Genomic DNA, 20,672 nt, shown 5'->3' on the forward strand with positions numbered 1-20,672 from the left:
AAAGGCAGTAACAATATCACTAGCAGTTACGTGTCGTAATTCAAATAATGTACTGCACCCCGCAACATGGTCCCTCAAAAAGGTTTCTGCAAGTGCTGAAGACGAATTTAAACTATTAGTAATAGTAACAGGGACACTACTGAAGAATTCTTCAAAAGCAAGCGCAACATCAGCACTTTTGTCAATAACCCTGTCATTATTTACAAGTTTTATAGTATTACTTGATTTGCTTTTACCCATTTCACCATTAATAATAGACCAAACTGTTTTAACTTTATTATCCGATTCGCGTATTTTATCTCTGATATACAATCGCTTCGCAGTAAAACAAACAATTTTAAAAGTTTTTGAGTAATTTCTAACATAACTAAGAAAAGATGGGTCTTTATTATATTGCTTCATACCATATAACTCATAAAGAACGATCCTACACCTATGTATGCTAGGTGTCGCCCATTTACTAAATGGTAAATCCTTGGTAATATTTAAAGATTTAACTTTAAATATTTTTTCAAATTCATTATGAACTAAATTGAAAAGATTTTTAAACATTTCACAAGGATTATTATTACAGGATTGATCATTCAGTACGGGCAGGTTTTTATTAATATTATCTCTAAATTTATTAATGCCTTTTTTACTTATAGGCCTAACATTAATTCTTTTAAATTCAGGTAAGCAATCCCATTCAAAAACTACTTTCTGGCCACAGTGATCCGAAGTGAGTGTATTGAGAATATTTTTCTCTAAACAGAAGCAGTCGCAGTATATATTATCAATACAGGTTGCAGAAGTAGGTGTAATTCGTGTGGGTTCATTAAAAAGTTTATACAGATTAAATGACTGAAACAAATTAACAATTCGTGTAGCCGTTTGTGTTTGTAAAAGTATATCAATATTAAAATCACCACATACTATAACTTTTTTTTTACTCCTACTTAAACGCTTTAATATTTCTTCCATGACTGTCTCAAACATATTGTAGTCACTGGAAGGGGGTCTATAAACGCAAACAATAATGTAACGCTCCAGTTCAACACAAGACAGTTCAATGGTCCGTTCTACAGAAAGACTAACAATGTCAGTTCGTTCTTTACATTTTACACTATTGTGTACAAAAATAAGAGAACCTCCATGAATAGCATATGTCCTGAAGTATATACTTTTTAATGTATAATTATCAATATTTATTACCAACTGACATTGTTTAAGCCAATGTTCTGTTACACAAAAAACCTTAATTCTATTATGATTTAAAAATAATTCTATTTCTAATAATTTGCTAGCCAAGCCTTGAATGTTTTGATGTACAATAGAAAAAGTCTGCTTAGCTGTTGTCTTATATTTTAGATTGTAGATTGAAGTTTAAATCGATAATAAACGGTAGTTTTACAATACTGCTCTAATTGGAGTTCAATACGAAGATGTAATTAATAATTTCCAACGGTTCCTTTTCGTTAATAACTAACGGGCCTGAGATGAAAACTGTATTATAGCATTCAATAAGTCACGCTGATTTTAATGATATTGTCTTTTTCTTTGATAAATAATTGATGATGAATTATTTTGACGCGATTCAAACATACATATTATTATGTACTTACTTGTATACTGTATACTGAGTTGTATACTGAGTTGTAAAGTATTCAACTTTAAGAAAGTTAAAATAATTTATTATTGACGCTAGATGGCTCCACAAATCATAAACGTGTTTTACGATCGCGCTATAAGTATTTTTTTAGCGCAACGTAAATATCACCGTAATTTCAGCGAACGGTGCTCAAGTGGTTTCCGTTCACTATACGTGGAGGGAAACCCCCTAGAACTCAAATCTGTCAATTTTTGACACCTTGGATAACGTACAAGGTTTTATTAATCTATAAAAAAAGAAAAGAAATTTAAATTTGGTATAATAAATAATTATACTTAGAATTAAAATTATTAATTAATTTGGCTGTTGCTAGTTGTCCGTATAATCGGATGAATAAAATATATTAATCGTCCGGTGATAACAGTCATAAATCCATACATTAATATTATAAATGCGAAAGAAACTCTGTCTGTCTGTCTGTTACTCATTCACGCCTTAACTACTGAACCAATTTGCATGAAATTTGGTATAGAGATATTTTGATACCCGAGAAAGGACTTATGCTACTTTTTACCCCGGGAAGTAGGCTAGGTTTTATCCCGGAAATCCCACGGGAACTAGCGGGTTTTTCTATGACTGCGCGGGCGAAGCTGCGGGTGAAAAGCTAGTAAATAATAAATCTGTACGAGTACCTGTACCAAATATTAAGTCCGTAACAAGTAGTCATTACTAAAATTTAACATTTTATATTATACTAGCTTCCGCCCGCGACTCCGTCCGCGCGGATGTCGGTCTTCGCGTGGGTGGTTTATTTCTCCATTTTGAGTAACTCTGACAATGACATCTTATAAATATCAATTGGACCCAAATACGGCTAGGCCTATAACAATACGCAACGTGTGTTCGCGGTTCTACAGAACAACGTCTATGGGTAAAACTGAAAAATTAAGATAAATTTTTTTCTTCGTATTTTTCCAGGATAAAAAGTATCCTATTTTACGCCCAGGATAATAAGGTATAATTATACCAAGTTTCATCGAAATCGAACCGTTAGTTTTCACGTGATGCCTGAACATACAGACAGACAGACAGACAGACAAAAATTTTTTTAATCACATATTTGGGTTTGGTATCGATCCACTAACACCCCCTGGTATTTATTTTTTCAATATTTTCAATGTACAGAACTACAGAATTGACCCTTCTACAGATTTATTATATGTATAGATTTAAAAAAATTAAATATTTTCAATTTAATTCGGTAAAATGATTTGCGGATTTTTTAATCAATTGCTGATTATAAATTTATAAAGAATAGAAAAAATTCGATCACGAGGCGGGACTTGAACCCGCATCCTTCGCGCCATTCCGGGGCGGATGCCTAACCAACTCAGCCACTCGTGACCCGCCTGAGCAATCGAATTTATTCTATCCTTTCAGTTTTATGTGTCTTAAGGGACACACCGCGCGCCATCTATTGAGATGATTTAACAACCATCTCAACCAATATGAAGCACTTTTCAGTGAATACAATAATTGTAACGATGCTGATTTCAAAAAATGTATAATGCAAATAGTAACAGTATCTCAATAGAATAAATACTTGACAAATCGAAATAAAAATCAATACCAAGGTGGGTATTTTTAATCATTACCCTAGTAACACTGACAATCTGAAGCGTCATTTAATGTCATAGTTTCTATTTGTTTTGAGATTTATTTTGAAATAATGTTTATTACGATTTATTTTTCACATTTGTCTTGTTAATTAAAATAATACCCATGTAATAAATGTAAAAATTTACGTTCATCGTGTTGAATAAAACGATTGTTTTATTTTTATTGTCGCGAACTGCGCCTTATTTACAAAAAAAAACTTTAATCATATCTAAAAGTACAACATCAAGCTTTAAATTGGACTATATTAATTCATCTTGACACACTAAGTTTGATTGCGATACCAATTGCGATAGTCACTTGGGCAATCTCCTTTCAATTAATAAATAAGTAACAATCACTTATCACATTAATTCAATATCGCATACATCATTGAGAAGAAGCTCGCAAACGCCTGTAAAGAAATTAATTTTGTGCAATTGGAACGTTTATGACCATAATAAAAGAACAACTAAAACGAAATGTTATCGTTGGAGTATTTTCACAGCTGATAGCGATAATTTTGTGTGGCTGCCATTAGTTTGGTATAAGACCGTGACTTGTTATGAAGCGAGAGCGATTATTATAAATAAGATAGATTAAAATATTGAAATAAACTAAAATGTTGGTGTAAAAGTATAGTATTATATTATTTGTGGTATATTTTTTTTATGTTATCGAATAGCAGGATATTGTGTCCTATACATAGAATAATAACATCTTAAAAAAAGAATACGCGGAAGATACGAGTAAGTGAAGTAATTATTTATATTGCCGTTAGAATCAGTTATGTATTAACTGTAAAAACTGCAAGCACACTGAAGTAGCATGAATATCACACTAATAAAATACTTTCCTGCGTTTTTATGTTTATTAAAAGTACTTTGAAATTACGGAAAAAATAAACATGCGTTTTGCGATAGTTTATTGATTACAGTTTATTACCAACCTTTTTAAATATTACTTACTTGTATTTACCGTTTCTTTTACGTAGATTTATCATATCTGAATTTTAAATAGAAATATTTAATTTTCCGCTTCCGCTATCGCTTTTAATATAAACGCTTGTTTACTATCTCTCGCGAATTCCATAATCTAAATTCGCAACAAAGAAAGCTTTGACCACAAGCGAACATTAATTTTGATAATATTTTACGAGCAAAACAACAAAACAATATTGTTACTTAGATGTTGAGACTTGGGACTTGTTTAGAAAAATTACAATTAGGTATCTACAGGAATAAAAACTTGAATAATATAGATACATTATGTAAGTTCCGTTTCCAAAATATTATATTTTGACTAAAGCTGAAGTAAAGATATTGATATAGTCTGAATTTGAAATCGATTAAGGATATTTTTGACTAAAATGACTTCTTCAAGAAATTGGGCATTTCAAAACTCGTTTAGCAGATATTGCTTGAAGATATATATTTATAATTCTTTATTTATTTTTTTTTTAATTAATCGAATATTACATTAACTTAAAACATTAAGATAATAATTAAAATTGCATTGAATGAATGACGGGAAATAAAAAATAAATACAATTTCAGGATTTTTCTCACTTGGGTCAAAGTCTATCATTTCATTTGTGTTTGACATGATTTATTGTTATTGATCTGTCATAGAATCATCGTCAATATTTACCATGTGTGGCAGTTCAATAATTCTTCTTTTATGCTTCCACTACTAAGTAGTTTTTTTATTAATCTATACTTTAATATTATAAAGCTGAAGAGTTTGTTTGTTTGTACGCACTAATCTCAAGAACGGTCCGATTTGAAAAATTATTTCGGTGTTAGATTGCCAATTTATCGAGGAAGGCTGGCTAAATATCATTACGCTAAGACCAAACAGGAGTGGAGCCACGCGGGTGAAACCGCGAAGCGCAGCTAGTTAATTCTATAATATACATATACCATTACTGAATGAGCTACTAGTAAAGCCAAATCGTATTTATAATAATCGTGACCCGGTTACTTGCAGAACACATCTATTTCTGATGCCTTTGATCAGATCTTGTACATATACATATTTTATTATAATTGGCCTTATCAAGTCTGCTTGAATGATTTGAGATTGTTTTAAGAATAGATATTGAATTCCTTATGATATTATGTTTTTTGTATTTATATGTAAATTCGATATGATACGTATAAAAATAATATGAAACGAAGTACCTGTAAGTTTCATGTTGTAGGTAGCTAATAGATTTTGTTCGCATAAAACAAGAACATAAGTATAAACAGTAGAATTGCCAAAGATTCATTCCAGATATTATAAATACTTAATATCTGTAATAATAACCGCATCAAAGAACATCATGTCCTTTAATATAAATAACTAGCTTACCGCCCGCGGCTTCGCCCGCTTTGTCTAAAACCTAATAAATTATATATCTACTAAAACCTTCCTCTTGAATCACTCTATCTATTAAAAAAAAACCGCATCAAAATCCGTTGCGTAGTTTTAGAGATATCATCAAATCAAAGGGACATAGGGACAGAGAAAGCGACTTTGTTTTATACTATGTAGTGATGATGATGATGAATGATACATAAGTATAAACCTATAGGTATATTGAAGCAAAACCACAGAATAATAACTAGGCAAAACTTACTCCTTTGCAAAGTCAAATCAAGTAAATACACTCCAAATGTAAATAGTGAATCTATTGAATAATGCTGAATTTACTTCTTTTATTTTTATTTTATTCTATCCCAAAACATTGGAGCCTTATCGGAGCAATGTCATACGGGTTTGGAAGAAAAGGTGTACAAGTAAAACGTACATCGTTTGGAAATCAGAGAGTAAATTAGAGAACCAAATATTTGTTATATATCTATCGTGTATTTATTTCTTTTGTTTATGAATATAATGTAATAGCGGTCCGCCCTGGCTTCGCCCGTGGTACATATTATTTCGCAATAAAAGGTAGCCTATGTTCTTTCTCAGGGTTTAAAGATTATCTGTGCCAAATTTCATCAAAATCGCTCTAGTAGCTTATGCGTGAAAACCATACATACATACAAACCGTTCCTCTTTATAATATTAGTATAGATTGATATTCAATGAAATGATTTTGAAATTTGGGAGGAAATTTTAAATAACAACTGACGCCAGATTTTTCTGGAAGAAAAATCTCTTCTTCTCACAATTCACAAATTAGTAACAAAATTTTCTCTCATTTACATTAAATTCAATCAGCATACATTTGTTTAAACCAAACCTCCATTCATGTTTTATAGTTAAATATTTGATACAATGCTGTTTAAAAATAAACTGAAATTTTGATAACTAAATAAATCAGACCCCAATAAAGCCACGATATCAAATCCTCTGGCTTTAATAAGATCAACCGAAAACATACAATACCTACGTAGTTAAGAATGTAATTTCAGATTTTTCCAAACTTATTACGAGCATTATCCTTTCATACAGATAGGTTATTACCCCCTGACCACAAAGATAAGTGAAATAAGCTCTTACATCTTGCATTAAGGTTTAAATTAGCGTGGCTTTACTTAACTCCAGCTCTGAACATCGTGAAGACCATTTGGAACCTTATTGCTCTAATTTTAAAGTGAATTATCGTATGTATTACATTTACCGGTCATTCACGGTTCACACGCACAATTAGTTCCATTACCTAGTAATTAATTCGCCGAAAGGAAGACTCTTGGACGAAAATTAATAATGATTGATAATAGTGCTCTATGTACAATCTTTTATACATAACATTTATTAAAATACATACGTTGTTCTTGTTTTAAATTGGCCAAGCTGAGTAAGTCCTTAAACAGTTCAAAACCTTAGTTTTCTTTAAGACTTTCTAGAAAGATACGTTACCTACAATGTTACAATTTATTGTTCTTTCTTGTTAATTAATTCACAAAGCTGGCTTTTTTGACGTGACAACGTCTTATAATTCGATAAAGCCGGCTGCACGCACGAAAAAAACATGACTCATGCGGCGTTACCTCGCTCGGACTCATCTGAGGCGTTCCATCATTCCATGTAAGGCTTGAAGTGCGAGCGAGAGCGCGGAACGAGCGACAAAGAAGCACAATCGGACGTTGTCACGTTCAATAATTATCGTCAGTAAACCGACTTTACAGACAACCAATTTTTTTTATTACACTATAACACCTCAACAATCCATCACAATAATATTAAATAGCATATTAATTTACGATAACTGATGTAAGCTCATCAAGACAAGAATAATTTTAATTAAATTAAGCAGACAAAAGGTTGATTGGGCATTTGCAATTAAGCTCCTCTGAAGAGTTAAAGTCATACCGAGTTTAGGCAAGCCTTAATAATTAAAGCCTTTGTCTCGCATTTACGAGTCAAACTCAAATAAAATACAAGAATTTCAAAGGTTTTACAAAGATGTAATGGAATTAACAGAGCCGTGTTTGATACGACCTTCAAAGAATGTCATTTTGATGTCTTTTTGAATCTGTAAAGGTAAGGCTTAAGGTAAGGTTCTTTCGTTTCTTTTCTAAATATTTTACTGTTATGTTTATCAATAAGAAATTAAATATTTTCATTTTAAACGAAATTTATTCATTATAATATTATTAAAACAATATGTGCTCTCACTATAGCGAGCGTGTTCACGGACAGACTAAATGAAAACATTAAAATGAAACAAAAACAACCAGTTAGTTGATATAATTGTAAAATACACACGTAACATTAAACACAAGAAAATTCCATGTATTTATAACTAGCTGCTCAGCGCGGTTTCGCCCCCGTGGCTCCACTCCTGTTAGTCGTAGCCTATAGCCTTCCTCGATAAATGAGATCTAACACCGAAATAATTTTTCAAATCGGACCAGTAGTTCCCGAGATTAGCGCGTTCAAACAAACAAATCTCTAATAGGTATATAATCTCTTCATAATCTCTTCAGCTTTATAATATTAGTATAGATTGTCTTGCTGCATAGAGCTTTTATAAAACTTTACTCATTTCTTAATAAAAACTTTAAGTGTGCACACGTGTCAGAAGTGAAACTTTTTTGGCAAGATTCAAAGGTACGAAAATCGTCTTCTTATTCCATGACGTGACGGTATTGTCATGACGGGACCTTGAAATTTTCTCAGCGCGCCTAAAAAAGTTTCACTTCAAAATTCATATATTACTTATTAGGTATAATTAGATTATAAATATTCAATACACATAATCATTAGGGACTCGCATGATTTCATTTAATAAAGATTCGCTGTTTGTATTTGGGAGGAATTTGAGATAAACGACGACGATTCGGTATGCATTCCATATAAAGTCACGTATTTGTCCATAATAATATTATTTTGAAAACGTATTATTGACGATGTTCCAAAGAATGAGGTTCTATTTAGAATGTTTATTTTAACTAAGTTCTTTGAATTTTAACAATTAAGTGTAAAATAAGACCTACGTCAATATTAATTTAAATTTAATTATTAACAAAAATATGTATATAATAAAGCTTCGTCTGAAATAATGTTTTAAAAGGCAAACAAAAAAGTAATTGCAAGCAATCTTTCATCCACGTTGTTACAATTAGGGGCCAGCTTGAAGCGTATAAATGTAATTCATTCTTTGTGACAAACAAACGGAAGTCCAGTCCAAAAACGTATTCAATGTTAACATGATGATTCAATTTGTATTTAGATTCCTCGTCCGCGGTTCCTTTATAATATTTGACACAAATTGCGCTCTTTCGCAGCCAAATTAAAGTGTTGACAACGGCTAGTGATTGGCTTTTTAAGTCCTAGAAGAGAAACGAACTAGAGAACGTGGATAAGTATTTTATATCTATATTTTTCTATAGGTTTCTACAATTATATATTATGTAATGTTTTTAAAGCCGTAAATCAAACTCTAATGATCATATAAATGAATAAGTTCAGAAGATATAAAACGTAAACACTTCACGCTCGAATAATCTTATAGAAAAATATTAGAAAAGCAAAAAATGATATTTCAAGCATATTTTTTATTAATTTAGTTCTTCATTTAGAAATAAATAAATGAAGAACATTTAGTTACTTCTCATGCAATATAAAAATTAGGATCGGCTTAGTGCTAGAATTGTTATATGCCATAAAAAATGCTTCCCTATATTTAAAATATTTCTCAATACTCGCCTCGCTTCGCCGTGTCAGCAAAATTTATTATGCAAAAACCATCATAGATATTTTGTATGTACAGTGTACACGCATGTTTTTTCCTATATGTATAAAGGATGTAGCTTTTGAAGGTTGAAGGTATTGTAGGTGTCTATGACTATTTGTTGAATAAAATATAAATTATTAAACTATAGAAGCTAGTTCATGTACGTAGTAAACCGGCCAATATTAATATAGTTTATCACTGAACCAAATTTGATCCAGATCCAATCAGTTTTTGCTAGAAAGGGCCTTCGATCATAAATTGCTAGTATTGATCGAAGGAAAGGGCCTACCTATTACTATCCATCTAAGTCTCTCTTGTTTATAATTGGAGAAAAAGGATTCGTTGTTCCAAAATATTTCCTAAATAATAATATGTTTAATTTTTAGGCTAGTATATAGTTTATAACAGTTTGACCTCCGTAACCTCTAATTACAGCATAATACGTCAGAGGGGTCAATCTTTCAATCTCAACTGGTTTTGTTCAAGCCAGTATTTTTATGCGACGATCGAAAACACTCGACTCTGAAGATAAGGCCATGAAACTTGCGATGGGCGAGCGATGGCGGCATCTGCAGCGACGCGATACGATAGGAGACGATTAGGCAGTGACATCGCACCTGGGCACGAAACAAGCTGGCGATAGTCGCACTTAATACAAAACTCTTTATTCCATACCTACCAGAGAAAGCAACAAAATCAAACGTGTTTGTTTTTATCGCTGTCGCGTCACCGTCTCCCGTGCAACGCTCGAACGTCCAAATTTTTATCTGATCTGTCGCCCGTTTCGTTTAAATTAAAAGCTTTCCATTGGCTGATAGAGGGGCAGATCAAAATAAAGCAAAGCGATCGTTCCGTTTGCCTAAGTAAAATTTTAAACAGGCTATGCAACGCTTGTACAAATCGCTGTCGCGTCGCATCGCCATCGCTCAAATGCCGCAAGTTTCGTGGCCTCAGAGGGCTAATTGACGCCGCCTGTTACGATTGATAAGGCCCTTTAAACAAACCGCGCACATGCCATATTTATTGCTGAGATAAACTTCAAGTGGTCTATTTGCAAATCGACTACACATTTCAACTACTGGACTTGAGTTTTATCTATTTATAAATGAGAAAGATTACTGTTTTGTTTTTTTATATCTAGTATTGCCGCAAAAAGCATTGCAGCGATTACCGAAGCTCTCAAAGATTTTTATTTACTTTTCTAGTACGCTAGTATACCTAAGCACGAGCCACATATACTATCATTCATTTCATTATTATTTCTTGAAGCATTCTATGCGATTTATAAAACTCCGTTCATAATAAGGCTTCTATTTATTACAAATACCTTCGTAAACATTCTCATTAAAATCTCACTGTTCTATAAACTTTTTATTCAAAACAATTCGACTGTTCCAACATTTTTAGTCTGTGGCTTCACATTTTCGGTGTCCCGTAATAATTAATATGATTTGAAGACAAAAAAAGATTTGGATTACGTCGAATACGCTTCTTTTGCTCTATTGTTCATCTTACCCCCAGACATTTGGCACAAATCGCTTTTAATTGTAATATAATTTATTTTCTCTCGCATAAATACGTTTATATGTACCTATATAGTTCCTTTTAACATCTTACAATATTCAATGAAATATGACTGAATTTATCTTTAGCTAACTATAAGGTTTAAAGAATAAAGATCAAGTACCTATATTATTTGTACAATATAGCTTAATAACGCCCTTTAGGGGCGTTTAAGTCCAATTATGATATCCATACTAAATGATGTTATGATTATAGTTAAGGATTATTATTACGTCCCTATTTCACGCTTGTTTATCGTTTAATTAAAACTAATACAAATTCCTAACTACAAACATTAGGGCCTATTAGATGCTTAACGACTGACTTCTGTACAATATTGGTTTAAACTCCTTAATTTGTGCTGAATCATCAATCCTCGTTTCTTCCTCAAATTTGAAATAAGTTTATGTCCATAAAAAGGGTATATTTAAAAATCTGGCATGTGCAAAACTTGGAAGGTCCATTAGTAAAATTACACCGCTATAAACATTATTTCAAATATTTTTACGATTATGGCAGCCCAGATCACGAGGAGATAGTAAAAGTTATTTTTATAGTGGCAATCAAATTTACCGACTTTTAATGTAAGATGTGGCAGAAATTGTAAAATAATAACACATGGTGATGTTTAGCAAATTATTTAGTAATTTTGTTTTGTGCAATAAAATGTAACGAACTTCAGAATATACTATCTGATATATTATAGCTACTTCGGATGTAAATTGACAATAATTAAATTTTTAGTATATAACAAGTAGCTGGTAACTGGTTTAAATGAATGTTTATCATAATAATTATTCCATTATAATTTTTATACACTGGACACATTTTAAGGCATCATCAAAAATTAATATTTGTTTTATTCATACAAATATTTGCTACCTATTATGTATTTATTTTAAGTACCTTTCCAAATATATAAGATCACGCTTATCTTTATTTGTTTGAGGTACTTGTGTTCCCTCCGAGAGTAATATCTATTTCTGAAGTCTGGGTCACATCGATCCATTTAAGGTTCGCTCAACACAGTTGATATAGAAATAACAATGAATTCCATTTAGTTCCATTTAGTTTTATATAAAAATAGATGTTATTAGATTCTAAAAACAAAATTTCATTAGAATTGGTCAAGCCGTTCCGGAGGAGTTTGTTAACTAACATTTTGACACGAGAATTTTATGTATTATATTAAAATATGATTTTAATTCACACTTTTTTACCCAGACTAGGCCTGACTCACGACGGTGAAGGTCAGTGTGAAACAGATGGTCTGAAGGGATCTGTGATGGCCCCCACAGTGCTGGCCACTCTTCACAATTATGCCTGGTCTTCTTGCTCTAGAGAACAGTTCCACAAAAAGACCAAGTAAGTTATAAATTGATTGGTTTAGACAAATAATCGATAATTCTTTATCAATTATTCCCGATTTCCCCCTCATTGTTTATTAAAAAAAAAAAAACATTCTTAACAATAACTTAGACTAAAGCAAAGCTTATACCTTCTCAAGCTTGCTTAATATCAAATTCTATCTACATGAAAGGAAAAATTAAATTATAATTCTTTCTTATAGGAAATTATGGTGTCTTCACCAACGAAGCCATGATGATGGTGTAGTGCTGGGCGGTGCTAAGGAACTATCCAACTATGTGTTTACTATGGACGAACAGTGTAGAACTGAATTTGGAGAGGGGTAAGTTGTAATGGTTCCTCTTCACAATGGGCAGCGTTGGCGAGTACGGAGTAGAGGCAATCACGCTAGTTTAGAGTGCCTTATGTCTATGATCGGCTGGCATTGTAGATATTTATTTTTATATTTGCCGCAATCGTCGACGATCATTTGTTGGGCCAACGCTCTCGATTGTGAAGAGAACCAATATTAGTAATTTACATGCTATTTTCATTGTACGCTTTTGATGACAGTTCTATTGTTGTATAATCTACTGAAAGCAAATTATTCATGAATAGAGTAAGATATGCAAACAAGTAATCGCTTTAGTTACAAGCTTGTTCTTTATGTATGTAAAATAATGGGTACCATCGTAAGATACATCATTTTTGTTTGGTTTTATTAGATCGTGAAATTGTACCGTCTGACGTAAAATATTTTGGATAGTTAGATAAATTACCGACTATAATCTAAATCTATACTAATATTATAAAGCTGAAGAGTTTGTTTGTTTGATTGTTTGTTTGAACGCGCTAATCTCGAGAACTACTGGTCCGATTTGAAAAATTCTTTCAGTGATAGATAGCTCATTTATCGAGGAAGGCTATAAGGCACATACATGATACATATATCATCACGCTACGACGAACAGGAGTGGAGCCACGGGGGTGAAACCGCGCGGAGCAGCTAGTGCATAATATATAAAACGGAAAGGTTTCCTAACATATGAAATTCACATGAAAATTGTCAGGGTTGGTACGGATTTTACTCTCTCACGTATTAAAAGGGTAGGTACTCAGGGCACTCGCAACTTTTATGTTAGTAACTAATATAAGTATACTGAACTGATGGTTGTTCTATGTTTTTATACATCCTTTATTAGCATAGATTTTAGTTGAGTTTATTTATAGGAAACAAAATAAATAGGTACATTAACCATTATGTAACGAATTGTCTGTCACTCGCTGAGTACTGATTTATAGTTCGCAAAACAATCAATTACGTTTACAAATACTATAAAGAGAAATAGCCCCGAAAAGCTTTTCAACCAATTACCATTGAGCATTCCACTAAAATATGTACAAAACGTGTTCAAAACATAATATTTAGAGAGTGCTGTTTATTTTGAATAATATCGCCCGTTTGCATTACAGAGGATTACTGCTAATGTAAATAAAGTTTTTGCGACGCAATATCTAAAAGAGATTTGTGTGTTTATAAACAAAGTGAATATTTTGTTGTTTAAAATACCATTAGTGTATACCACGGTAAACAACGGAATCAATGGAAGCTATTTTTTATTATACTTTTTATTTCTAACAGATTGTATCTACTACGTAATACATTTACTTATCTGCTATAAAAACAAAAGATTGCAGTTTAAAATGTTAAAAATTATTTATATTATATTACTCAAATTGTTTAGAAATTTTAATAATTACAAATAGAATCGCTGCAATCACACAAAAAAACGATCAATCGATCAAAAGCTAAATAATTTTGTTAAAATTTGAGAGCCTTAAAAGATAATTTGTCACTCTTGAATCCTTGTTTTTTAATAATTATATTTTAATTAAGAAATCATTAAAAAATAGCTACAAAACAAAAGCAAAATTCCACTCAAATTCAATCGCTATGCAGAAACTTTAAAAGGGGACAATTCCAGAAAAGTCCTTACATTCTCGAACCTTCCACGAGGCGAGACACGTGGAAACTCGGTAGATAAAGTTGTTACCGTCTTCATCTCAGACTAAGCCATAAAACCTTCATCTGATTCTATACAAGTGAAAGGCTTAGATATACGATCAACACAGAATTTTAGGACAAATTTGAAAGATTTACCACTACTACTACCCATGAGTATTAATTTAACGAAATCTGCGTTGTTTTTACTTAAAGTTGACTAGACAGATGATTCTATATTTAAGATCCTTATACCATCCATACTAATATTATAAATAGGTACGAAAGAAGTACGAAAGTAACTCTGTCTGTCTATCTGTTACTCAATTACGCCTAAACTACTGAAACAATTTTCATGAAATTTGGTATGGAGATATTTTGATACCCGAGAAAGGACATAGGCTACTTTTTATCCCGGGAAAATGACGCAATCCCGGAAATACGCGCGGGCGATGCCGCGGGCGGAAACCTAGTATAAATATATGAATATAGCAGGTAAAAAGAAGGTAACTTGAAAATGACTTGCATATATATTATCTAATATATGCTTCCGCTTCACTTAGACGTTTACGTAATGTCCTACCAATTCCCACTAAGGTTGAGCTAGTACAATCATTGCTTCACCCTATACTTGATTACTGTGACAGCGCCTATCCTGACCTTAATGAATATCAATTAGATGCTCTTGAACGTGTTCAAAACCTCTGCATAAGGTTCATATTCGGTTTGCGTAAATATGATCATGTATCCTCTTTCCGTACCAAACTGAAATGGTTACCTATACGCCTTCGCCGGAATGCACGCATTCTTCATCTGCTTTACTGCATTCTATTTGATGTTAGAACACCAATCTATCTAAAGGAGAGATTTAAATTTCTTTGTTCCAATAGCCTTGTGTTGAGATCTGCATATAATCTCTCTCTTTTGATTCCATCGCATCATTCAGATTTCTATCATTCCTCTTTCACAGTACGTGCTATAAATCTTTGGAATGCTTTACCTAATACAATAAAACACGCCCAAACAATATCTTCCTTTGATAGATTGGTTAAAAATTATTATCTTTCGCTGTAACGTCATTTGTATTTATATTTCTAACTCGCACATACTAAATATATATATACTAAATATATATATATATATATATATTTTTATGTATGTATGTTTTATTATAATATGTATGTATGTTTGTTATATATTATCTATATGTTTTATATTATATGTTATTTATTATTTTATCTATAGGTACTTATTTAATTAAGTTACGCTTGCTTTGTTTTACACCTCCAAAATTATAATCTTCCAGCATTTCCTTGATCACAGGTTGTCTGGTAGAAATCACTTGTTAGTGATAAGACCGCCTATTGTACAATAATCCTATTTGATGTTATTCTTTTGTATTGTTTTATTTGGTGTACAATAAAGAGTTTATTATTATTATTATGTGTATCTCATCCATAATACTCGGGTACCATCATAAGGAAGGTACCCGGTCTTTTGGAAGGCTTACGTGGGGACACGGATCCAACACGCAGAGGCCCTTTAGAGAACTTTACTGTGTTGTGGGACACCAGCCGCAGCCTGCCCATGACTGCACTATAGAGATACAGTCCTAGGCAGTCCGCGGCCGATGTAGGACTATTTCGAGATATGGAAAACAAAATAAACTGGGCTATGGAGTGGGATGTTAAATGGGCCGGTATTTGGGGACTATTGGAAACTATAGCACCTGCCTTTCTACTAAAAGAAAGTAAAAATATGTTGGCAGGTGGTGACTCGCCCTCTCACTGTATGGGCCCCCGAAATAAGTCGCTGCAACAGTGCGACAAGGGGGCAACATATTGTGAGCAGCTAAGGGTGGAGAGGCGTCCCTGGACTTTAAACTACGATCACGCGCTCCCTGAGGGTCCAGCATCACGTGCCCACTCGCCACTTACGCTTCGCATCCACCCTTCGAGCTAAAAGCTCTCGCGACTCCACTCTGGCCGGCCGGTTAAGGCAAGCCAGAGGTGGGGGTCCTGTCCTCGTCAGGCTTCACTCCGACCGGCCGGTGAAGGCAAGCCGGAGATGAAGACAGGGGCCTCCCCCGGGAGCACTCGGTTCCCGCGGGGTCGCTACTCCCCGACACCCCGCCACAAGGTGTCCTGCGGGTTGACTGATTGCACGGGTGGAATATCTGTTGTCACGTAGACAACAGATATTCCAACCGTGGGCGATGGGGTCGTCACATCCCTACGCCCTTATTATTATTATTATTATAGTTTTATTCAGCGAATGGATTAATGTATATATGCAAATTCTATTTCGTGAGATATTTCACGAGACGGCAACTTTTATTTAGTTATTTATAGGTAATTTAATCCTGCAAAATCCATTCAAACAGTAAACTAGATTCCTAACGAAGAAAATAACATATGTCAGAGATACGGGATCATAGTAAAAGAAAATAATATATATCACTTATCAGAGATACGGGATCATAATAAAAGAACTATTCTTCACCAATGATATTATATTATATAGACACAGGATTCTTCACTGAATGATTTTTATTAGACAGAATAATGAGTTTGCCTTGAGAAGTCAGTCACGTATTAATGTGAAGAAAATTGTTTTCAATTTGATCCTACAGTATTTATTTCTCGTTTGTACCGAGTCAGTCTTTCAGAGTCGTGCAAAATTGTCAAATTCATTTACTCTTTGATCACTATTAATCTACTCTTTGATATTGATTGTTTGTATTTTTTCTCTTTTTCTTTACAAATCGAAGAATAAATTATGTTTACTCGGGATAATTTAAAATTTCATAATTCTTATACTAAAACTTACTTTCTATTAAAAGTGTAACAGTTCCATAGTTTAGTAAAATAATCAATGCGGGAAGGAAAATGTGAACTTTTTGGTATTCAAGACGAACAATTGAAAATGCCTAAATATTCGTATATTTGAGGAAAAAATATATATTCGTCTTCCAATTGCGCCTTTTATAACATAAGTGCGCACATCGGAGTGACATCTTGAATACATATGGAGATTTTTCCGATAATTTGGTCTCGTAGCATTCACATGCCAAATTCAGAGCAACTGTTTCTATGATTAGCCATATTTATATAAATAATTAACTTTTGTTTTGCAGGTATATTGAAAATAAAAATTAATAGAGGTACTTTTCAAAAAATTTAAATACAAATCTTTTAATCTTTTAATATATATAAATCTCGTGTCACAATGTTTGTCCTCAATGGACTCCTAAACCACTTAACCGATTATAATAAAATTCGCACACCATGTGCAGTTCGATCCAACTTGAGAGATAGGATAGTTTAAATCTCAAATCGTTTTTAGAGAAAGCGGGCGAAGCCGCGGGCGGTAAGCTAGTATTCGTTTATATTGCACAATGATAATGATATATGCTTCATAAAAATAATGATATATATAATTTTATTAATGAGTATACATATAATTTTATTATATTATCGCAGAAGAACATAGATGTGCAATAAAAAATAAAAAGAAAAGCAATTGAACGAATAAAAGTTCACGAGTTTAGTTTACAATCTGAACCAAAGTAAACACATTTAAAGTTTTAGCTGTTTTAAGCTGGCGTTAAACAAGTAAAACGATTTTGAGCTGGAGATAATAAAATCTAACCAATCCTGAATGGATTTTTATTTTCTATTGGATTCTAATAATATTTCTAATCTACAGACTGTTAATTGGATGAGGTTCTGTTTGAATAATCCTTAAAACGTTAAAAATGTTTTATTCTATATGACATGATTTTAAAAGAGCAACTATGGAGTTTCTTGCCGGTTCTTCTCCATAGATACTGCTTTCCGAATCGGTGGTAAATGTTAAAAATATGTAATGACGATACGAAAGTGCTTCTAAAAGAAGTCTAATTGAATAAATAAATGTTTGAGTTTGAGTTTCTTTAAAATTTCTTGTCAGTTATATCAAAAATACTATTAATATAATTAATAATAATGAATTTATTGAGAAATACAAATTGAATTACAAATTGATAGAATAGTCTCTCAAGTCACACACACCATTCAAAAATCTCCTCTATTTTCTTAATTTCCTCACTATTTCTTATACCAACAAAAACATCAAAAAGCCAGCGCTAACACGATGTTTGAAACATTAAAAGAATCTTGAAATATGCGCTTTGAAACGGAGCTGCTGTTAACAGCCCTTTGGCACTTAAGTACGCAATCATTCTCCTCGTCTTACTGAGGGACGTAATAGTCAGCGTTCACGGTTTTCATATACATTTTCAGTATGCGCTAAATTATAGTATGGTAGGTGTTTTTACGAAAAGTTGTACCTACAGTAAAAGTGTTATTATCTACTATTGAACATAGTATTGGGATCGGACTATTATAAGACATACAAATATACAAGAAACAATAAACCACATATTTATGCTTAACTAGCTTTCTGCCCGCGGCTTCGCCCGCGTTTTGAAAGAAAAACCCGCATAGTTCCCGTTCCCGTCGGATTTCCGGGATGAAACCTATCCTATGTGTTAATCCAAGTTACCCTGTGTGCTAAATTTCATTGTAATCGGTTCAGTAGTATTTGCGTGAAAGAGTAACAAACACACACACACATCTCCTCACAAACTTTCGCATTTATAATATTAGTAGGATACTTATGAGGAATTTGTTTTTAAGTACAAGTATTATTGGCAAATTTTTGATGATCTATTATAATCATTTACACACTCTTAAGACTATCTATTAATTACCAATTATTTTACAATTTATTTAATAACAGTTGAAAAGTGAGAGCTTTGACATTAGTATCAAAGTTTTATCACTAAATGTTTACGAGTACTGTGCACTTGTAATGCAATTATTATATAAGAGGAAGTTTACAGATAATTATCAGCTCATAATGACCTTATTTCCTTTATTCTACGAATAATTATTACGTATACTCTTCTTTTTTTTCTTTTTTTTCGTAATTTTATATTTTTAGTACCTAACTTCTATTGAATTTGAGATATACTTCAGAATTTTCATTTGATTTAAAAATAAGGTATAATTTATCGTTTCTATTTAAAAAAAATCTTTATTTAAATTAATTTTTTAAAAGATAACAACAACAAAATTAACAGTATGTAGAAGCAGTTGTTCCGAGCTGACCTCTAGTTGTGCTATAAATCTCAATTGCCCTCCATAAATACATATCTAATTTATTTGATAATTAATTAGATACCAAATACGATTTAGCTACAATGTTTTCAAGTTTTACTATTATGTCCATAAAATAATCGCTATTTCTTTTATAAAAGTTGGTCAATGTCGTATTGCGTATTGATCTAGTGATAGGTACCTATTCTATCGTATTAATTACTAGCTTACCGTCCGCGGTTTCGCCCGCTTTGACTTAAACCTAATAAAGTATATACTAAAAAGCTTCCTCTTGAATCACTCTATCTATTAAAAAAACCATTGTGTAGTTTGAAGTTAAGCATACAAAGGGACATAGGGACAGAGAAAGTGACTATGTTTTAAACTATGTAGTGATGTGTAGTATTAATTAAAAATGCACATTATTTTACTAATGTCAAATACAACAAAATAATTTCTTAAATAAAAAGTAGAAAATAAAAATAAATCATCATCTTGTAGATTCTTTATTTCGATTATATGATATTGATGTTTTTACATCGTATAGTATATCGATTATTGATTCAGACTATCAAATAGCAAAACTATTTCGCACTATCGTGCTAAACTTGCAAATGTATTTTGCGAAGATCAAACAAACGTGCAGAATTGGAATCGTAAATCATTCGTTTATCGAAATATATGTGGTTGCGAACATTCGGTGCGTCTGCTGTATATTGAACTGATAAGTGGTGGACTTTATCATAGTTGATTGCGTTCTAAAACGCATACTATAGCGTGTAATTGTGCACTAGTTCATGCATGCTAACTGTATTTGCTAATTAGGCTCATTTCCCTACTCTTTGTTATGAAAATGCATTCCTTTAATGACAATGAATGATTATTTAGTTCATTCAATTCATTCAGATTTAATATGAAGCTTAAATATTATTATATGTATTGATGAATCATTAAAACTAGAAAATGATTAAAATATTAATTGTTAGTTAGAAGATAGAAGGATTTATTCTGTATTATAGTTTCTTATAAAAGCTATAGGTACATATAAATAAAACACACTAAACTAGTCAATACATCTTACACGTATACCTATTTTAAACTAGCTTACCGCCCGCGGCTTCGCCCGCTTTGTCTAAAACCTAATAAATTATATACTAAAACCTTCCTCTTGAATCAATCTATCTATTAAAAAAACCGCAT

The 20,672-nt window shown here is 32.3% G+C and overlaps 1 protein-coding gene across 1 annotated transcript in view; it reads left to right on the top strand.

Moving 5' to 3' along the window:
• Nucleotides 1-20,672, top strand: part of LOC123693054 (A disintegrin and metalloproteinase with thrombospondin motifs 3-like) — a 60,095-nt gene that overhangs the window by 10,078 nt on the left and 29,345 nt on the right. The window contains exons 5-6 of the mRNA XM_045637980.1: nt 12,207-12,347; nt 12,553-12,672. Of these exons, the coding sequence (XP_045493936.1) occupies nt 12,207-12,347; nt 12,553-12,672 (261 nt within the window). The remainder of the gene's footprint in view (nt 1-12,206; nt 12,348-12,552; nt 12,673-20,672) is intronic.

The sequence above is a fragment of the Colias croceus genome, chromosome 7 (genome assembly GCF_905220415.1).
Source record: "Colias croceus chromosome 7, ilColCroc2.1".
NCBI lineage: Eukaryota > Metazoa > Arthropoda > Insecta > Lepidoptera > Pieridae > Colias > Colias croceus.